Source organism: Salvelinus namaycush, chromosome 1 (genome assembly GCF_016432855.1).
Source record: "Salvelinus namaycush isolate Seneca chromosome 1, SaNama_1.0, whole genome shotgun sequence".
Lineage (NCBI taxonomy): Eukaryota > Metazoa > Chordata > Actinopteri > Salmoniformes > Salmonidae > Salvelinus > Salvelinus namaycush.
Window position 1 is genome coordinate 30,800,934 of NC_052307.1, and position 22,099 is coordinate 30,823,032.

Genomic DNA, 22,099 nt, shown 5'->3' on the forward strand with positions numbered 1-22,099 from the left:
CCAACCTCAGTGTATGTAAACTTCCGACTTCATCTGTAGGTACACCCTTCTAGTACCGGATCGGACCCCCCTTTTCCTCCACAACTGCCTGAATTGCTCAGGGCATTTTACAAGGTGTTGGAAATGTTCCACAGGGATGTTGGTCCATGCGGACGCGATGGTATCACGTAGCTGCTGCAGATTGGAAGGCGGTACATTCATGCTGCGAACGGCCCCTTCCATCTCATCCCAAAGATGCTCTATTGGGTTGAGGTCTGGGGACTGCACATGTTCCAGGCGATGTTCTTCTACTCCTCAATTGTCCAGTGTTGGTGACTGCGTGCCCCCTGGAGCCGCTTCTTCTTGTTTCTAGCTGATAGCAGTGGAACCCGGTGTGGTCGTCTGCTGCAATAGCCATCCGTGACAAGAATCGACAAGTTGAGCGTTCCAAGATGCCGTTCTGCACATCACTGTTGTAAAACTTGTATGTTTATTGTGCTATAGCGTGATATAAACAGAATTCAATATAATTCCAATACAAGAACCCAAATGTCGCCCCTGGTTATAGCTACATATCAGTATGTATCATCATAGAAATAAATAACCATAGAAATAGAATGTAGGCACTTGGTAGCCTATTGCTTTTCCTGGTTGTAAATGGAACTGTACGTATTGGACGTACATGTATATGGTAGGCCGGGATTACTTAATTGAATACTTGGGTGAGCCGAATTTGATCCACAGAAGTGCCATATCACAACGTGTTGCTGAACTCATAAGCTGCGTGATTTCCTATGTTTGAAGCGGGCCTATAGGCCTGTTTATTTGGCAAGACAGCTTGTTGCATCTCACTGTAGTAGGCTATGTTTTAGTTATTTGCATTCGCCTTGTGCTTACTGCGTTTGTTTACTGTTAATGTAACTAGCCTAGATTGTGTAATGCCTTTATTGATCTGATATATGTTTATAGACCAAGTAAGCCTACCGCTGTTATGTTCTGTTCACATTCATTCGATCGCATTCACAGTTGTGTCAGTATTCTAAGCCAAACTGCTTTTCAGTATTTTTGTTTGCATGAATAACTAGGCTACTACTTTCAGCATTTAGTTTGTATTGTTTTGGTAAGACAGCTGTGTGTACAACTGTATTCACATAGGCTGTTTGTAATAGCTGAATTACCCTTGTAGCCTCTATTCCTTGCAAAAATGGCCTTGCTTTAGTGTGTAAGGCACTGTCCATTGTGCTGATACTGTGCAGATGGGCTACAGATTTTGCGCCAACCTGTCACTTCAAAAGCACTCAATGGTCTCAGAGTCTCGGCATTTGAACTTTATGTTTATTGTGATATAGCATGATAAGCAGAATTCAATATGATTCCAATGGAAGAACCCCCAAAAATTGTGCCCCCTCACCGATTTCAACTGCCCCCTTAGTCACTTTAGGCCTATCCTGGCACCGGGTCTGTCTGCTTGGCTTGGTCTACCATTTTTGGATGAAATATGTATGCTGTTAATCTTAAACATTTTCATGGTGACAGCACTTCAAACAACGGCACCAAGAAAAGTTAAGACCCCCCCAGGATCCCTGTAGGGCTGTAGTCGAGCTAGTTCACACAGTAGCAGCAGGGCTGAGAGGACTGAGGATTCATGGGGGAGTCGACAGGAGCGAGACAATGACGGGAAAGCTGTGACAGCACCACAGGCTGTGGCCTGGGTGAAATATGGCAGCTGCATGGCCAAACTGCCTTCCGTGAGAACAGGAGTGGACGGGGGAGAGAGAAGGGGAGAGGGCTGAACAATTGGTTGTCCCCTGGCTCAGTGCAAGAATAGAACTCCTCCTGAGCTCTCTAGCCCTCTCTGACCTCTTCCTCCCTTCAAACTACAGAGGCCATGTACTGTCTCAGAGTACTAAACTTCTAGTAGCAGTTGCAGTCAAATACCCAACTCAAGTGCTACTATACAGATACAGCAGGTTAGTGAGTACTAGCACTACATGCCAAAGCGGTGACACAACTCACTCAAGATAATTTAAAACCCATTGCTGAATAAACATTTGTATTCTCTTTTTCATATATCCGTCTAGAAATGCTAAATGTCCATTATAGCTGATATGCCAGAATTCTGTAATCTCATTTTATTTCAGTAGAATTGTCCTAGACAGGATTCAGTCTAAACCAGCTCCTGTATAAAATCTGATCAGATAGCGAAGCAGTAGTGAGGTGGTTTATGAGTAAAGCCCCCCAGGGGCGAGCCAGGACGGCTCATAGGGCCTATTTTCAGCTCATATAGCCTATTTCCTGTTTCTGTAGCATGATGTATAAGTACACCCCCTGGACAGGACACTAGTCTATCGCAGGCCTATCGCAAGGCCTTGCTGAGTGCCAAGCAAAGACGCATCAGGTCACATTTTTACAGCCTTTGGTATGACTCAGCCAGGGTTTGAACTCACAACCTTCCAAGCTGAGGTCAGACACTCTAACCACAAGGCCACTGAGTTGCAGTGTCACTGACACAGAGGATAAACTCTCCAATATATCCTGCTCAGGGCTACTTATGAGTTACAGACCACTGCAACCTCAGCCAGGGAAACGTAGGGTTACTTGCTTAACCCCGGTTCTATGAGAATATGAATGAGATATGTCACTTATGGGATATGCCTTAGGGCGGGTCACAAGCTCGAGGAATCCAATCACACTAGAGAACCGGGTTCGACCCCGGGCTATATCAAAACCGTCCGTGATCGGGAGTCCCAAAGGGCAGCGCACAATTGACCCAGTGTTGTCCGGGTTAGGGGAGGGTTTGGCAGTGTGGGCTTTACTTGGCTCATCGCGCTCTAGCGACTCCTTGTGGCGGGCCTAGCACCTGCAGGCTGACCTCGTCGTCAGGTGAACGGTGTTTCCTCCGACACATTGGACAGGTTTCCTGGTTAAGCGGGCGGGTGTTAAGAAGGGCGGTTTGGCGGGTCATGTATCGGAGGGCGCATGACTGGACCTTAACCTCCCGAGCCCGTTGGGGAGTTGCAGTGATGAGATGAAATTGGGCAGAAAAAGGGGTAAATATAAGGTCCTACAGTTGACAGTGCATGTCAGAGCAAAAACCAAGCCACGAGGTCGAAGGAATTGTCCATAGAGCTACAAGACAGGATTGTTTTGAGGCACAGATCTGGGGAAGGGAACCAAAACATTTCTGCAGCATTCAAGGTCCCCAAGAACACACTGACCTCCATCATTCTTAAATGGAAGAAGTTAGGAACCGCAAAGACTCTTCCAAGAGCTGGCCGCCCAGCAAAACTGAGCAATCGAGGAAGAAGGGCCTTGGTCAGGAAGGTGACCAAGATCCGATGGTCACTCTAACAGAGCTCCAGAGTTCCTCTGTGGAGATGAGAGAACCTTCCAGAAGGTCAACCATCTCTGCAGCACTCCACCAATCAGGCCTTTATGATAGAGTGGCCAGATGGAAGCCACTCCTCAGTAAAAGGCACATGACAACCCGCATGGAGTTTGTCAAAAGGCACCTAAAGGACTCTCAGACCATGAGGAACAAGATTCTCTGGTTTGATGAAACCAAAATTGAACTCTTTGGCCTGAATGCCAAGCATCACGTCTGGAGAGAAACCAGGCACCGCTCATCACCTGGCCAGTACCATCCCTACGATGAAGCATGGTGGTGGCAGAATCATGCTGTGGGGATGTTTTTCAGCGGCAGGGACTGGGAGACTAGTCAGGATCGAGGGAAAGATGAACTGAACAAAGTACAGAGAGATCGTTGATGAAAACCTGCTCCAGAGCGCTCAGGACCTCAGACTGGGGTGAAGGTTCACTTTCCAACAGGACAACAACCCTAAGAACACAGCCAAGACAACGCATGAGTGGCTTCGGGACAAGTCTCTGAATGTCCTTGAGTGGCAGCCAGAGCCTGGACTTGAACCCGATCAAACATCTCTGGAGAGACCTGAAAATAGCTGTGCAGCAACGCTCCCCATCCAACCTGACAGAGCTTGAAAGGATTTGCAGAGAAGAATGGGAGAAACTCCCAAAATACAGGTGTGCCTTATGTAAATGTGATATTTCAGTTTTTTTCTTTGTAATAAATTTGCTAAAATATCTAAAAACCTGTTTTTGCTTTGTCATTATGGGGTAGTGTGTGTAGATTGATGAGGGAAAAAACAATTTAATCCATTTTAGAATAAGGCTGTAACGTCACAAAATCCGAATGCACTGTAAGCCAATATAATAGCCTCCACTATCCAATTGGATAGCCGTTGACGAGAGAGGGGCCCACTCTTGCAGGGGGGCGCCCAAGACACGAAGAGTTGGTCACTCTTACAGCATGCTCTCGAGCTATTCAAGTAGATGCGCAAAGCGCGTACTGGGCAGAAATTGTGGAGACGCCCTTCTTCCGTAGGAAGGGTGGTGGGTGGAAAACCACAAGCTCTAAGGTGAGACAATTGCCGCTGACCTTAGGTATAAAGGTGGGATTGGGTACCAACGTTACATTGGATAACCCTGGGTTGAACTGTAGGCACGAATGGTGTACTTACAGTGCAGCTCACTCACCGCTTTGTGGATGTAAGGGCAATCAGCCCTTTGAAGGAGAGATATTTCAACTCCATGCTTTCCAGCGGCTCAAAAGGTTGCTGAGAAATCACCTCAAGCACAATAGATAGATCCCAAGATGCGGCTAAAGGCATGGAGACGGCGTAAGCGACGTGCTCCCTTCATGAAACGACATAACAGAGGGTGTTTCCCTATTGTGTTGTTGTTGAAGCCTATGTGACAGGCAGAGATAGCGGCTAGATAGACCTTAACAGCGGGGAACGCCTTCCCTCTGTCCAAAACAGGGGTGTCAAACTCAATCACCGCACAGGCAATATTGAAAAAACACAACTAATTCACAGGCAGACATAGCCTATATGTTTGCTTTTAGAAAAATATGTGCATACAACTGCGACTCAAACTGCCCATTGTTTTATATAAAAAATATGGCACTTTATTATGTCCACTTATAAACGCACATACTGTAGGATGCTGTATATAGCATTTTAACATAAATAAAACAAGAGATAAATCATATTTGTCCAGCCTTTCCTGCTATCCTTGCAGATATAAATAATATGCTGCGACCTAATCAAAAACTATTTAAGAACTGCCTATAACAAAAACGTAGGTAGGTTCACTAGGTTGTTGTAACAATAACATTTCAACTTAAAACATGTTTTTCATTTTTCGCGCTGCATGGATCACTGGTGCGGTTGAATGCAGCAATACTGTATGGTGCGCTCAAAATGTCTTGCAGTTGATTAGCCAGCCTAGGCTACTACTCAAATGTTGCTGTAATAGGCCTACATGTATTCCATTTGCATGGTGTTTTGATGCTGTTTTGATGCTGTAAAGCACATTGCATTGCATTCCATGTCTGAAATGTGCTGTTTAAATAAATCTTGATTAGATTTTTCGCCTTGCTGGACAGGGGCTTGTCCCAGTTAAGTTTGGCTTCCGCCATGCATGCAGGGACCGTTAAGGAGGAATTGTTTCACCGGGATGGCACGAGAGGGGAGTTTCCTCCCGTCGAACCAGTCCCTTTCAGCGCAGCAACCCCCCACAGGTGCGGACCAGTCGATACCGAGCCTGGTCGCTGCCCGTTTAGATGTTGATAAGCCCAACATTTTCGTTGGGTGCTGATGCTGCACCGAGGGCAGAATAGGGCTTGGAGCCGTGGGCTTGAGATTTCTCCGCCTCAATGATTTTGAGTATTTCTTCCTCATCGATATCGAGGTTCTCATCCTTCTTGCCCGCTGTTTCGTTTTGATACAGTGAATAAAGGGCCCCATATTAATTAGCTTCCTCCAAGGAGGGAAGGGTTTGTGGATTAGCCTCATTGCCCAAAGGCTGTGAGGGCGAAGAGTCTTGTTTGGAGGTTGCTCTTCGCACTCGCTGATGAAGGCAGTTTGCAGGCAGTGCCCTACAATGCTTGCAGAACTCGGGGTTAGCGAGTGATGCTGTAGCGTGCTCAAAATCCAAGCAGGCGATACACATGGGGTGTGTATCCTTGCCTGCTATCATCCCCTCGCATGGGCCCGTGTGCCGGTGCTGAGGAGCGGGCAGGAGGCCTGCTAAGTTCTCACTGTGTAGGGGTAGCAGGCTCCATGGCTGCGAGAAATACTATTCCTCGAGCAAAGTGTGAGCTAGCTAGCATTCACCTCATGGTTAACAGCCTAGCTAGTTAGCACACTGCTAGCCGAAGAATGAGCATGCTATCTTTGTCTCTCAATGAACCATGCGTGTCTCTCGACCGTCGAGCTGTGAAGCTAGGGCGGTCAGTCTGGTCAACACGGTCCGTGAGTGTGTTGTGCTAAACGTGAAAGGAGAGCCAGCAATTCTACCCTTGCAGGTAGAAAAACGAGTTTAGTGTAGCTAGACTTGCGGCGAGTTACACTGGTTAGCTAAGCTTTGCGGTGACAGCTAGCCCTTAGCTAAAGCCTTGAGGCGAGGGTTAACCAAGTCTCAATAATTAGCCATGTGACGTTAGCTAAACAGACTTTGCTGATAGCTACTTTAGTGAGGAAAACTGTACTTACTATGACTGAGATATGTGGTTGTCACACCTAGCTACAGTATCTTAAGACGAATGCACTAACTGTAAGTTGCTCTGGATAAGAGCGTCTGCTAAATTACTAAAATAGAAATGTAATCGACAGGAGCTGAGGTCCTATGTTCGGCAGTGTTAACCTCATGGTTCGCCTGACAGTTCAGTAGAAAGACCATCTATTCGTGCTGATGAGAGCTTTTAGTGAGCGCAGTCACTACCTCAAGGAAGAAATGCGAGAATGACCAGTTGGCGAGCGAATGGTTCCCTTTATTGAGGAGAGCGACTCACCCCATTCGCCACTCGACCTGTCTGTCTTCAACAGACGCTGTGTGATTGAATTCTTCGAGCTTGTGACCCGCCCTAAGGCATATCCCATAAATGACACATCGAAACAAGTATTAGAAATAGAACTGGCATTACAAAGAATAAAGAAGGGGGAAGGAGAGAGCGGGGGGAGAGAAAAAGCAGGGAGACCAAAGGAACAAAGTAAGAGGGGAGAGAAGGAGAGAATAAAAGAAAGGAATGGCGAGAGAGAACGAGAGCAAGGTTTGTTCAAAGGTTGATATTGCGCAGGGCGGCAGGCTGCGTCTTGTCGGCGGAATAGCCTTGACCCATTGCAGGAAACGTATATTGTTCTCTACAAGCTCTTTCCCCCTAATAATACAGAGATCGTAGGACTGGGAATGAAGGGAGGGCAACACATTTAGCTGACGGACAAACAACGTAAAAATGGTGAGAAAGTGGCCAGTGAAAAACAAATAAACAAATAAATATCAGGGGGAAAACACTCTAGTCATTAATCATTCTACAGCCGAGGGCTTTTTCTGGTAGCTTCTTGGCTGCTGCTTCTCTGACCTCAATAGAAAGACTGGTACTCAACTACCCTAGTATGGCAGGGGAGGGGTATTGTACTACCCTAGTCTAACAGGGGTGACACAGACTCAGATTTTTCACTTTATATGTCAAACAAAAACCAATGATTGCAAAGTTAAACAAACCATACATCTCTGCACAAGGACTACGTTTAACAATTTCCACAGAAAATTTTACAAAAACACATTTACTTGAAGAACAATGCAGATGGAAACTATGGTAACAGAATGATGGCATAAACAGTACAAACCGTAATTCTGTTACCAAACCTTGCATCTGCACTGTTCTTCAAGTAAATGTGTTTTTGTAAAAAAAAATGTGGAAATTGTTAAGTTACTGTGGAATTGACCAGGGAAGGGGCACCCAACTGCCCTAGTCTGGCAAGGGACTGGTACTCAACTACGGTGCTCGGCAGGGCCCACAGAAGCACGTACTGTATATATAATTACTTATCTGATTAAACTGGGAAACAAACATAGTGCAAAGGACAACAAGTAAACCCAAGATGAGTAAATCATCAGATTGTATACTTTCTCTTGTAGATGAACATGCAGTTAGAGTAGAGTTACAGAGAGTTACAGAGAGACTTTAAGCATCACAACATTACCTTGGCCGGAAGATTCAAGACAAAGAGCCAATAACTTTCAGCATCCAGGAGACTGATTGGGAAAATGTGTTTTCTTTCCATAGAAAAATAAATGTAATTGATGCCTAGCGATGGGTAAGATTGACATGCTATAACTATGGGTACAACCGGAGTTTATATATAAATGCGTGGAATATTTCAATTTTGGAGAATCTCTTATAAAATGGGTTAAAGTTATGTATAGTAACCCTAGGTGTAAAATAGTACATAACGGCTACTTCTCAGATTTAAAGTACCAGTCAAAAGTTTGGACACACCCACTCACTAAAGGTTTTTTCTTAATTTTTTACTATTTTCTACATTGTAGAATAATAGTGAAGACATCAAAACTATGATATAACAGATACGGAATTATGTAGAGACCAAAAATGTGTTAAATCAAAATATATTTTATATTTGAGATTCTTCAAAGTAGCCACCCTTTGCTTTGACAGCTTTGCACACTCTTGGATTTCTCTCAACCAGCTTCATGAGGTAGTCACCTGGAATGCATTTCAATTAACAGGTGTGCCTTGTTAAAAGTTAATTTGTGTAATTTCTTTCCTTCTTAATGCATTTGAGCCAATCAGTTGTGTTGTGACAAGTTTCTTTATTTTTTTTACCTTTATTTAATTAGGCAAGTCAGTTTAGAACAAATTGTTATTTACAATGACGGCCTACACCGACCAAACCCGGACGACGCTGGGCCAATTGTGCGCCGCCCTATGGGACTCCCAATCACGGCCGGATGTGATACAGCCTGGTAGGGGTAGTATACAGAAGATAGCCCTATTTGGTAAAAGACCAAGTCCATATTACGGCAGGAACAACTCAAATAAGTAAAGAGAAATGACAGTCCATTATTACTTTAAGACATGAAGGTCAGTCAATGCAGAACATTTCAAGAACCTGTCACATTATTTTAAATGATGAAGCTTACGTAGTTCCCCAGAACAGTTGAGCCAGTCATGTGTTTGTTTGTAAATAGCACAACGGGAGAAAGCGGAAGCAGCTCCAGCTGTGTATTGACAGGGGTCGCATTTTATATTGAAAGTCAAGTGAATTTTTTGCTTCAATAGAGTGATCAGGGACATGCAACTATAGTTTTCCTTCACAGAAAATACATTAGTGCAACACATTCGGCAACTCATTTTCATCAAATGACCACAGAAGTGCAACACTATTTAGCTGGCAGCCACACAAGTAAATTAACTTACAATGAAAAATCCAGTTTTTGGGGCAAAAACTATGCTAAAACTAAAGCTAGCAGCCTTCATGGAAATTCACAATTACTTGTGCTAATTTGGTTAGTATTCTCGTAATAGACGCCCAATGGGCTTTTTCCCCGTTTTTTTTGTGCCCCCTTGTGATCTAAGCTGGTGGGGAATTAATACATTTTGTTGGCGGTGGAGCAGCAGGGGTTTGTGTGTATAGACCTGTGTTTTTGTAAAACTGTATGTGAGTTTGAGATGTGTTAGCGTGCACATCTGTGTAGGCTATCCATTCTGTTTATCCTAATTGCTTGTTAACTGACAGTTGTTATGGGAACGCTAAGTGGACCATGGGAACTAATGCGACAGACAGAGTTTTTAGACAGTTGAACAGGGTGTGCAATTTGTCCCTCGCTCACCCCATTCCATCCCCTCTGACTGTCAGGACACTCACCCTATACAGATAATTTCGCTACATCCGCAATAACATCTGCTAAACACGTGTATTTGATTTGATTTGGTAAAAAGCAAAAAATATAAGACTGTTTAAGGAAAAATTGTGTGTGTGTGTGTTTTTACTAATCTGTAACATCAGCACTTTACACAACCAGACTGTGTGAGTCTTCAACAAAGCTGCTTCACAGTGACTGAGTCTGCAGTCACACATACATATACTCACACTCCTGTAGAACCAGCTCTGTCTAGACCTGGGCCTCCAACAAAGCAGCTGTACAGTGACTGAGTCTGCTATCCTCCACTGGAGCCCAGGTAGGAGAGCTGTTCCCGGCCTGAGTGCCAGGCATGCCCCACTCCGGCCCCATACATGCCAGAGCAGAGGCCTCCCCGCTGGGGGAAAAGACCACTGTTTCTGGGGTCTGAAAGAAGGGCTGGTGGGTGGTCTGGGACTGAACATACAATACTAGCTGGGACTGTATCTGACTGTTCTGGCAAGTACAGGGGTTAGTGAGGGGAGGGGGGAGTGTCTCCAGCTGCTAGGTAAGCAAACAAACTTGTTAAAGTATAGCTAACGAGACTGCTCAAGCAAAACGAAGTGGGTAGTGGGCAGGAGTTAGACAATAAGATATTCACTAGTGATTATATTGGATGGATGTTACACACACAAGTGCACACACACATGCAAGCCCTGTCCGGATCTGGTTGCTATCCCTCCCACCAGAGAGAAAAAAGCACCGTTGAAACATTTTAAACAAACTGACTCAAACACAAGAATCAAAAGTGGAGGGAGTAGATTAGATACGAGGAGGATGAGGGGAGATGGAGTGATATCACAGAAGCAGGAAATCCTATTTACACAGCCTCATTCTCCTCTGCCTAGCGTGGGCTATATCAGCTTAACAAACCTCTCATGGTGTGTGTGATGTCAGACCAGATATCAGGAAACCAGAAGCATGCAGGTCTGCTCCAATAGGAAGCATCTGGAAGGAAGGGACACTGACCAAGATATGTGTGCTCTCTCTCCCTCTTTTAAATTTGTATTTATTTTTCCTTTATTTAACTAGGCAAGTCAGTTAAGAACAAATTCTTATTTACAATGACGGCCTAGGAACAGTGGGTTAACTGCCTTGTTCAGGGGCAGAACGGCAGATATTTACCTTGTCAGCTAGGGGATTCTATCTAGCAACCTTTCGTTTACTGGCCCAACGCTCTAACCACTAGGCTACCTGCTGCCCCCTTTTCTCTCTCCCCCTCTCTTTCTCTTCTCTCCATCTCTCTCTGCACTTCTAAATAAGCCTGCTATTGTCCAGCAGCAATCAAGCTGCATCATTAAAAATGTACACACCCACACACACACACACACACAGGCAAATGTGTGCGTATTCACACACAATCACGGATGTTCGACTTGCATAGTTGCCTCTGGGCCACTGTGCCAGTGTGCTGATAAGAATCTAATTTCTATTATTATTATATAATCTACTTTCTAATGACAGTGCCATATGGCTCAGGACACAAACAACACAGAACAGCTACTGATGCTAATGCAGCCCTCAACATTCTGGCAACAACCTCATCACTAATTCCATTGGTTCCATCGTGATCTCAGTGAGGGGCAATGCTATGTTTTTACACCTGTGTAAAAAATAAATACCTAGGGGAATGAGGGAAAACGCTTGAATGTCTGACATGCTTGTCGCACTGCTTGTGTAGGTGTGTGTGTGTGTGTGTGTGTGTGTGTGTGTGTGTGTGTGTGTGTGTGTGTGTGTGTGTGTGTGTGTGTGTGTGTGTGTGTGTGTGTGTGCGTGCACGTGCCCCACTCACCCTCTTCTTAAGGCGGTCTCTTTCTTTCAGTGTGAGTGTGTCAGCCTTAGCGATGACAGGGACGATGTTGACCTTGCTGTGGATGGCCTTCATAAACTCCACATCCAGAGGCTTCAGACTGGACAGGGACAGGTAGAAATACAAACAATAGATAAATAATAGTAGCTAAATAAAAAGTATAAAGTGATTATGTTCCCCTTACCTAGCCTAAATGGTGGTATGAACTAGAAGTAGCAGTGTGTGTGTGTGTGTGTGTGTGTGTGTGTGTGTGTGTGTGTGTGTGTGTGTGTGTGTGTGTGTGTGTGTGTGTGTGTGCGCATGTGTTCTTACCCGTGTCCAAAGGGAGAGATGAAGTAGAAGCAGCAGTGGACTCGGTTGTCTACGATGTGTCTGCGGTTCAGGCCACTCTCGTCATGAAGGTAACGCTCAAACTGGTTATCAATGTACTGGATGATGGTCTTAAAGCTGAGGACACACAGGACAGAACACACACACATCACACAAAAAACAACCAGAGACACAGTCTGCACTAGAAAACCACCTCCAGAAAAATAGATTGTGGGATTTTTGAGCCTAGGGAGTATATGTACTGTATATATATATATTCACGAAAGGGGATGCATCTCAAAAGCCTAAACTGGCTATATCTCCTCACCTCTTCTATCTCATCTGCACCAATTTGAAAACCAGGGATAAGAGAAAGAAAATACCAGAAAAGGAAGCTGTTTCATTGTATTGAGATGCAGCCTATCATCTCATAGACCAACATGGCGAAAAGGAGACCAGAAAAGGAAGCTGTTTCAGAGTATTGAGATGCAGCCTATCATCTCTGAGAGACCAACATGGAGAAAAGGAGACCAGAAAAGGAAGCTGTTTCAGAGTATTGAGATGCAGCCTATCATCTCTGCCATCTGACCTGCTTTCTCTGATGACTTCCTACAGGGCCAGTAGGCGTGGTAACATGTTCATTAGCAGGGCGCCTACAGCTACCCTCCCAGCCAGAACAAAAATCAACACAAAGTCTGCATCCCAAATGGCACCCTATTCCGTGTATAGAGCACTATTCTGGTCAAAAGTAGTGCACTATATAGGAAATTGGGTGCCATTTGGGATGCAGTTTACCTCTGACCTATATTCACCTCACCCTATTGGACCCAGGTAGTGTTGTGGTCCATTCCATAGCAACTCCAGATAACTCAGGCCACTACTGTGAAAAAATGCCTTGACTAATTCTGAGAGGAATGGAAATGGAATTGAAATAGAATGATCCCAACTCTGGATGTAAGCATATCCTTAACACCTGTTAATGGGGCAGCAGATAGCCTAGCTGTTAACATCGTAACCGAAAGGTTGCTGGTTCAAATCCCTGAGCTGACTAGGTAAAAAAAATCTGTTGACGTGCCCTTAAGCAAGACACTTAATTGCCCTAATTGCTCCTGTAAGTTGCTCTGGATAAGAGTGTGCTAAATGACTAAAATGTCAAATGTAAATGTACTGTTGTCCCTTTGTTGTTACCAACACCACTTAGAGCTGCTAACCTGCTCTATTGCACTCAGCCTAGCCCTTAGATCACTGCCAGTTGTCACCAACCTCGAGTTGTACATCAAACCAACAGGCACAAACACAGGTATGTCAGGACAATCAAAAAGAAATGGAGCTGAGAGGAGGAGGGGAAGAGAGAGGGAGGAGGGGGAGGGAGAGAGCCCACACAGCAGCTGATGGGGGCAAGGGCACAGGAAGAATAACTGCTCCTGCCATCATCAACCATTGTACACACACACACACACCAGTCCTGGCTGTTGATGGCATCTCCGTATCCGGGGGTGTCGACCACAGTAAGACGGAGCTTCACTCCTCTCTCTTCAATCTCCACCGTACTGGCTTCTATCTGCACCGTCCGCTCAATCTTCTCTACAGAGGAGACAAAAGGAAATACATTTTCATTGTGTGTAACACACTAGGTTAAGTTTAGAGGGATCCCGGGGGACACAGCTTAATAATAACTAGTTTCATTACTTTTCACATCAAAGTTTCTGTTCCATGTGACTTTAGAGCTTAAATAACAAAGTCTGCATAAGCCAAGCGTCTGGACACAATATCCTTATGCAGATCTTCAGGCACTGGACAGGTGTAAGCAGTATGGCAGAAGTTGCTACTATAAGCCATCACCATATTGCTTACACCTATCCTATCCCTTCAGAACTACAAACACAAAAGTGGTAGGAGCTGGAGGTGCTTTTTCAGACTGGCCAATAATCTAAATCATAAAGAGGGGATGGGCCTTTTCAAGACTAATACAAAATAAACATTCTTAACATTCCACTCCAGGCAATACAATGCTGGAGACCTTTCTCTGTTATTACAGTGTGTGTGTATGTATGCGCTGTCTGGTCTGAGAGCAGAACTCATTCCTCCTTGCTTATTTTCTTTCTGTCTGTCTGTCTGTCTGTCTGTCTGTCTGTCTGTCTGTCTGTCTGTCTGTCTGTCTGTCTGTCTGTCTGTCTGTCTGTCTGTCTGTCTGTCTGTCTGTCTGTCTGTCTGTCTGTCTGTCTGTCTGTCTGTCTGTCTGTCTGTCTGTCTGTCTGTCTGTGCGTGCGTGCGTGCGTGCGTGCGTGCGTGCGTGCGTGCGTGCGTGCGTGCGTGCGTGCGTGCGTGCGTGCGTGCGTGCGTGCGTGCGTGCGTGCGTGCGTGCGTGCGTGCGTGCGTGCGTGCGTGCGTGCGTGCGCGCGCTGTTCACCTGCGGCCCCAGGGATATATCTCTCTGGGTAGAGGTCTGTCAGAAACAGGCTGTTGATCAGCGTAGACTTGCCCAAACCAGACTCTCCTGCAGGAGGAATACAGACCAGGCATAGTACTCTAGGATCTATACATATCTACAAGGTTACTGTAGTGCACTACTTTTGGCCAGGGCTCTGGTCAAAAGTAGTGCACTATATAGGGAAAAGGGCGCCATTTGGGACACAACCCTCAACTAGACAGCATTCAACTAGACAGCATCCTGGCACAAAATAACTACTGTGTAGGTGTAGGTAAGCTTCTCTTGAATTCTCCTGAATTTAATCAAAATAGTTGTGTAATAAGTCATACTCACCAACGACCATGAGGGTGAACTCAAATCCCTTCTTCACGGACTTCCTGTGTACCTGGTTGGGCAGGTTGGCAAAACCCACATATCCCGCCGCCTCAGGGAACTGACAAACACAAACACATGGTTATAGAGGTAATGTACAGTATTATATAACTATATAGGATTAGCATAGGAAGAGGGGTCTTGAATTGTTTCTCTCCCGCCCTCTCTCTCTTTCCACTCTGACATTCTTCATCTCCAGTGTTTAGGAGATGTGTGTGTGAGATGGTCTGTGGTAATTGAGATTAAATGGATGAGAAAATCCCAAAAGCAATAAAGCTGCCGATGAAACGGAAGCATTTATACAGGATGTCCTCTGGGCTAGGATGATCGCTCTCTGTGTGCTCTGTATATGCGCCCTCAATATGTGTGTGTGTGTGTGTGTGTGTGTGTGTGTGTGTGTGTGTGTGTGTGTGTGTGTGTGTGTGTGTGTGTGTGTGTGTGTGTGTGTGTGTGTGTTGAAGTGGTAAGGTCACACTCACCTTCCCTTTCTCTCCAGACTGAGACATGGTCACTGTTGCTGGTCACCTAAACCTGCAACCAGAAACAAGACATCAGATAAGTCACAATGTAACATAAGCCTGGGTGCTAGTCTGTTTCTGCTTTACTAAACTTGTTGTCTTCTTGGAAAGGCAACAATGTACATTAGCATTGTTGTAAGCAGTAGACTGGCATCCAGGCTGTCTCACCATCTCATAGACAACAACTGTATAATCACTCACCACCAAGCCTGCAGTCACAACTCCTACTACAGTACTACCATTAATTTGCAGTAGTCACTATCATCGGCATTCTGAATAATAATAATAATGACACTGACAGCATCCTCACTAGGGCACTTTAAGACTGCACTGACATCCAGTCACTCACAGCCAACCCCATTAAATCTGTATCACAGTCAGTGGATGGAGCAGAAACAGGGTGGGCATCAAGTTGATTCCCAGACCTCCGGTAAGGGCCTGGTTTGTTTAGTTAGGCTCCTGCTGTCCTACTTAATGGTACTACTCAGATGACAGAGTAATGAGCCTGAATGATAAATTATCACATAATGGCCACCAACTGGTTCCCTGCGCTGCCTAAACCCCCCCCCCCCTCCATTTGATCACTAATGCATTGGGCACTGACTGACAGGTCGTGTGCGATAAGGCGAAAGCGGGGAGAGATGGCGAGCGCAGCCAGAGACGACTGAACCCTGTTATGTAACTTTATTAGAAAAACAAACAAAAGAAACTTAACAAAATCAGTTTGAGGAGTGTCCCGTATCTGACACTTGAATATTGTCTGGCAACAATTAAACAGTGATGAAGACTGATTTATTCTACATGGTGCCAGGACCTCCTATCTCCGCAGCAGGCGACGTGGCCAGATATCCCTCTCTGTTTCATCGAGCTCTCAGGAGAACAATGGCTGTTTATCACCCAGGTTCCTGAGGCCTTTCATCTTTCCACGTTCCTGAGGCCTTTCGGATCACCACTCGCTGGGGTAGGAGAGGAAACAAGCACCGGCCCGCTGGCCCGACCTCGGTCCCGCTGGCACGCAATCACACACACCACCAGGAGCTTAAGCACAGAGGTGGTTAGCTTGTGATATGGACCTTAGCAAGCAGGACAAAGCAGGCTAGCGCAGGGTGAGATTCGGCTGAGTGGGGAATTATGCATCCGAGTGATATCCTACATTTAATTCACAGCAATATTATTATTAATGTCACGTTCCTGACCTTATTTCCTTTGTTCAGTCTTGTTTAGTTGGTCAGGACGTGAGCTGGGTGGGCATTCTATGTTATGTGTTTCTATGTTGGGTTTATTGTTTGGCCTAATATGGTTCTCAATTAGAGGCAGGTGTTTGTCATTGTCTCTGATTGGGAACCATATTAAGGTTGACTGTTTTCACTGTTTGTTTGTGGGTGATTGTTGCCGTGTCTGTGTTTGTTCGCCTCACGGTACTGTTTTCGTTCGTTTGTTCACGTCGTTTATTGTTTTGTATTTTGTCAAGTGTTTTTCGTCTTCGTTTAAATATTAAAGTATGTATTCAAACCACGCTGCGCTTTGGTCCGATCCTTGCTCCTCCTCAGACGAGGAGGATTACGACGAGCGTTACAATTAATCTGTTACCTAGCTCTACATTCTAGGGGCCATCATACTGTACAGGTTACAATGCAATTATTGAATATGCAAAAGCAATTTTATACGCAACTAAATAAGTATCCCCCCCCCCCCCCCCCCCCCCACACACACACACACACACACACACACACACACACACACACACACACACACACACACACACACACACACACACACACACACACACACACACGTTTAATTCCTGGGCGGTCTCTGTGGGAAACAGCAGTAGATTAATTAAGTTGTTCCATTATCACTTCGGTAATATCACAAAGGCAACACTATGGGGGATACAGGCAGGCGGCAATAATACCCACTTAATAAGGGAAAGGGGGATATTTAGTCAGTTGCACAACTGGATGCATTCAACCAAAATGTGTCTCCGCGTTTAACCCAACCCCTCTGAATCAGAGAGGTACAGGGGGCTGCCTTAATCAACATCCACGTCATCGGTGCCCGGGGAGCAGTTGTTACTCGGGGTTAACTGTCTTGATCAAGGGCAGACCTTTTGGTTAACGTCCCAACGCTCTTAATCGCTAGGCTACCTGACCGGATTCTGTAAGCTGTTACGAACTCACACACCCACACACAAACACAATCAGAATGCCCGACCTGAGGGAGATTAAACGGTTTGGCAAAGAAGGAAAAATGCCACCTTAGTTAAGCCAAAGTCCTGGCATGTGAGGTCTACACTTGATTTATTAGCTGGATTAAAGCCATGAGGGGCTGTGCTAGGAGTAAAGCTATTCACTTCACCTCTACCACACAGAAACTTAAAACAAAGCATTTACACCATACAGAATTATTTAGACCTATAACCAAATCTATATTTGTTATTATTATTTTTAATTATTTTAAGCTTAATTGGTTAAGAACCTCTTCAAGAAATGGCAGCTAAAGTCCACCCTGATCTGAGCTATGCTATGACTCGGTAGTGAATTGATAAACTGAAATACCATGATAAAAGATAAAGTTGGCAGACACATGTATACACATACCAATACCTATACACATACTGTCACGCCCTGGCCTTAGTATTCTTTGTTTTCTTTATTATTTTAGTTAGGTCAGGGTGTGACATGGGGAATGTATGTGTTTTTGTATTGTCTAGGGGTTTTGTAGGGTATATGGGTCAGTGTCTTGTCTAGGTGTTTGTATGTCTATGGCTGCCTAGATTGGTTCTCAATTAGAGGCAGCTGTGGTTTATTGTCTCTGATTGAGAGCCATATTTAAGGCAGCCATAGGCATTTGGGTTTTGTGGGTAATTGTCTATGTTGTACGTTTGTAGCTTGTGTGTGCACTTACGTTTATAGCTTCACGATCGTTTGTTGTTTTGTTTCGTTTTGTTATAGTGTTCGTTGCGTGTTTTCCCCTTCTCTAAATAAAAAGAGAATGTATTTTGCACACGCTGCGCCTTGGTCCTCTCTCTCACCCATAGACGATCGTGACACATACACACACACACAGAGGGGGGTTTGAGGCTCAACTGTAATAAATTGGTCCTTTGGGGGTTGGGAGGTGATGGTGGGCAACAATAATAAAGCTGTTATACTCTGTTTCAGGAGCTCTCTACAGTCTGAGCCATACATTTAAAAAAAGACAACAATGGGCAGAATGAGAAGGCCTTTCAAGCAGACGGAAACCAGCAGGGCCACTCCTAATACACACTTTAGAAAAAGCACAGGATGGCCCTTTTATGAAGGGGACAGAAAGGGAAATAGCCAAGCAACATAAAGGTTGGATGGCAAGTAGTGATGGGGGGGGATCGATACAGCTACATATCAAAATATTATTTTGACAATATCACAATATTATTTTTGCACTAGTTGACTGTACCTGCACTAAAACTCCAGTAGTTTTCCTTCATAGTTTGTTCTCCATCTTCTTTTTAAATAGGGAACCAATTTGTTTTTAGCACTTAATTCCATGACTGATCAAAACTCGTTTTCTCATGGCTCTCCCTCTGCAGCAGACATGGTGAGTAATGTTTGGAACATTGAATCGCAATAAAATCACAGTATCGAATTGCAATACATATCGTATTGGCACCTAAGTATCATGATATCATATCGTGAGGTCCCTGGCAATTCCCAGCCTTATTGACAAGGTAAGAAAACGTTCTCATAATAAGGTTCACTATTCACAAAGGCCTAGCTACTGTATGACTAGCATGGGATGATCACAAGGTTAAATGGCAGAGCAATATCAATACAATGTCACGTTTTACTATCTGTTCATTCTGTGACATCATAAAGCTATGCTCTCCTACAATGCATAAACATCTCAATACTGACCCAACTCAATGATGCGTAGGCCTTTAGTATCTGGGCAATTCCACCGTAATGGATCTCTGGTTTTTCACTTTAAAATGTATGTCAAAGAAAAACCAATGATTGCAAAGTTAAATAAACCATACAACTCTATGCAAAAGGACTACTTTTAACAATTTCCACAGACATTTTGACAAAAAACTCATCTGAAGAACTGTGCAAAGTTTGGTAACAGAATGTGCTATTTGTGCCGCCATTCTCTTACCAAACTTTGCATCTGCACTGTTCTTCAAGTAAATGTGTTTTTGTCATATTATCTGTGGAAATTGTTAAAAGCAGTTGGATGATTTGTTTATTTTTTTAAATCATTGGTTTTTGTTTGACATAAATTTTAAAGGGTAAGGAAGGAAGCATGAGTTTTTAACTCACCAAAGTAAGTGTGGTCCAAGACTTAGTAACTTAGTTGTAGTCACGATTATGTTATGATTATTATGTTAAGTTATGTAGTTATGTTTTAGCGTTTTTACATTTATTAACTTATTTCTGGAAATCTTCTAAACTACCCACAATGCACTATTTCTCAACATCATATGGAGAACCGGTGCTACCTAGCTATGTTCCAGCTGGCTAACATTCGCTACTAGCCATGCTAGCATGTAATTACATTCCAAACTAAGTATTGTGGGCTATTATGTACATCCACGAAGAAGAAACCATATAAATTCATGTGAAAAACTGCATCTCCTCTTCTCCCGTGCGTTTGTTAGTGGTAATCGAGCGAGTGAGTGTTGTAGTAGTTTTCTGTCGTTAGTAGCTTGTGCAATAATACCCACATACTGCAGTAATACCCACAAGGACGGGGTTACGACTCATTTGTGGCCCAAAAACGAGAAGCTAGTTTTGAAGTGGGACTGGTTTGTCCGGTTGAAGTGAGCGGATTGGAGTATGGGAACCATGCGCACGTCTACTGTATGTTGTGCTCATTTCACTCTGGAGGACTTCGATGGCTTAGTATAACCAGTGAAAGCCAGGATTCGGAATGAGACTGACTGAAACCAGGTGCTGTGCCGAGCTTGAACGTGAAGCCTGCAACCTCTATTTCCTACCGACCTACGTGAAGCCTGCAACCTCTATTTCCTACCGACCTACGTGAAGCCTGCAACCTCTATTTCCTACCGACCTACCGGTACATTGCGAGTGTCAGCAGTGATGGAGATAAACCGGATAAATTCAATGTGGCTTTACCTCACTATATCGCTATTGGATTAACTGACTCTCCCTCTGCCGGTGAAATGGCCTCTCCCTCTGAAGGCCTCTCCTTCGCTCTTCTTTGACTTCGGTAGCTAACTCAGCCGTCAATCGGCAATTCTCCGATTGGCTTGCTGACTAAGATAACTGCATATACCGGTAACATTGTTTGATAACTGGTTAACTATTACTGGTCTGTTCAACCTCTCTTTCGTATCGTCTGAGATTCCTCAAAATTGGAACGCGGCCGCGGTCATCCCCCTCTTTAAAGGGGGAGACACTCTAGACCCAAACTGTTACAGACCTATATCCATCCTGCCCTGACTTTCTAAAGTCTTCAAAAGCCAGGTGAATAAACAGATCACCGACCATCTCGAATCCCACCGTACCTTCTCTGCTATCAATCCGATTTCTGAGCTGGTCACGGGTGTACCTTAGCCACGCTCAAGGTCCTAAACAATATCATAACCACCATCGATAAAAAACAGTACTGTGCAGCCGTCTTCATCGACCTGGCCAAGGCTTTCAACTCTGTCAATCACCACATTCTTATCGGCAGACTCAACAGCCTTGGTTTCTCTAATGACTGCCTCGCCTGGTTCACTAACTACTTCTCAGATAGAGTTCAGTGTGTCAAATTGGAGGGCCTGTTGTCCGGACCTCTGGCAGTCTCTATGGGGGTGCCACAGGGTTCAATTCTCGGGCCGACTCTTTTTTTCTGTATATTTCAATGTCACTCTTGCTGCGGGTGATTCTTTGATCCACCTCTACGCAGACGACACCATACTGTAAACATCTAGCCCTTCTTTGGACACTGTGTTAACAAACCTCCAAACGAGTTCCGATGACATACAACACAACTTCCGTGGCCTCCAACTGCTCTTAAATGCAAGTAAAACTAAATGCATGCTCTTCAACCGATCGCTGCCCGCACCCGCCCGCCCAGCATCACTACTCTGGACGGTTCTGACTTAGAATATGTGGACAACTATAAATACCTAGGTGTCTGGCTAGACTGTAAACTCTCCTTCCAGACTCATATTAAGCATCTATTAATCCAAAATTAAATCTAGAATCGGCTTCCTATTTCGCAACAAAGCCTCCTTCACTCATGCTGCTAAACATACTCTCGTAAAACTGACTATCCTGCCGATCCTTGACTTCGGTGATGTAATTTACAAAATAGCCTCCAACACTCTACTCAGCAAATTGGATGCAGTCTATCATAGTGCCATCCGTTTTGTCACCAAAGCCCCATATACTACCCACCATTGCGACTTGTACGCTCTCGTTGGCTGGTCCTCGCTACATATTCTCCGCCAAACCCACTGGCTCCAGGTCACCTATAAGTCTTTGCTAGGTAAAGCTCCGCCTTATCTCAACTCACTGGTCACCATAGCAACACCCATCCGTAGCATGTGCTCCAGCAGGTATATTTCACTGGTCATCCCCAAAGTCAACACCTCATTTGGCCGCCTTTCCTTCCAGTTCTCTGCTGCCAATGACTGGAACGAATTGCAAAAATCACTGAAGTTGGAGACATATCTCCCTCACTAACATCAAGCATTGGCTGTCAGAGCAGCTTACCAATCGCTGCAGCTGTACACAGCCCATCTGTAAATAGCCCATCCAACCTACTACCTACCTCATCCCCATATTTGTTTTTTCTGCTCTTTTGCACACCAGTATTTCTACTTGCACATCCTCATCTGCACATCTATCACTCTAGTGTTAATTGCACAATTGTAATTACTTCGCCACTATGGCGTATTTATTG

At 44.6% G+C, this 22,099-nt stretch overlaps 1 protein-coding gene across 1 annotated transcript in view; it reads right to left on the minus strand.

Annotated features, from left to right (window-relative positions):
- The window catches only part of zgc:63587 (uncharacterized protein LOC393431 homolog), a 43,208-nt gene that overhangs the window by 19,855 nt on the left and 1,254 nt on the right, over positions 1-22,099 (minus strand). The window contains exons 2-7 of the mRNA XM_038978348.1: positions 15,164-15,215; positions 14,646-14,745; positions 14,292-14,378; positions 13,342-13,465; positions 11,885-12,019; positions 11,555-11,672 (exon numbers count right to left, since the gene is read on the minus strand). Of these exons, the coding sequence (XP_038834276.1) occupies positions 11,555-11,672; positions 11,885-12,019; positions 13,342-13,465; positions 14,292-14,378; positions 14,646-14,745; positions 15,164-15,190 (591 nt within the window). The 5' untranslated portion in view covers positions 15,191-15,215. The remainder of the gene's footprint in view (positions 1-11,554; positions 11,673-11,884; positions 12,020-13,341; positions 13,466-14,291; positions 14,379-14,645; positions 14,746-15,163; positions 15,216-22,099) is intronic.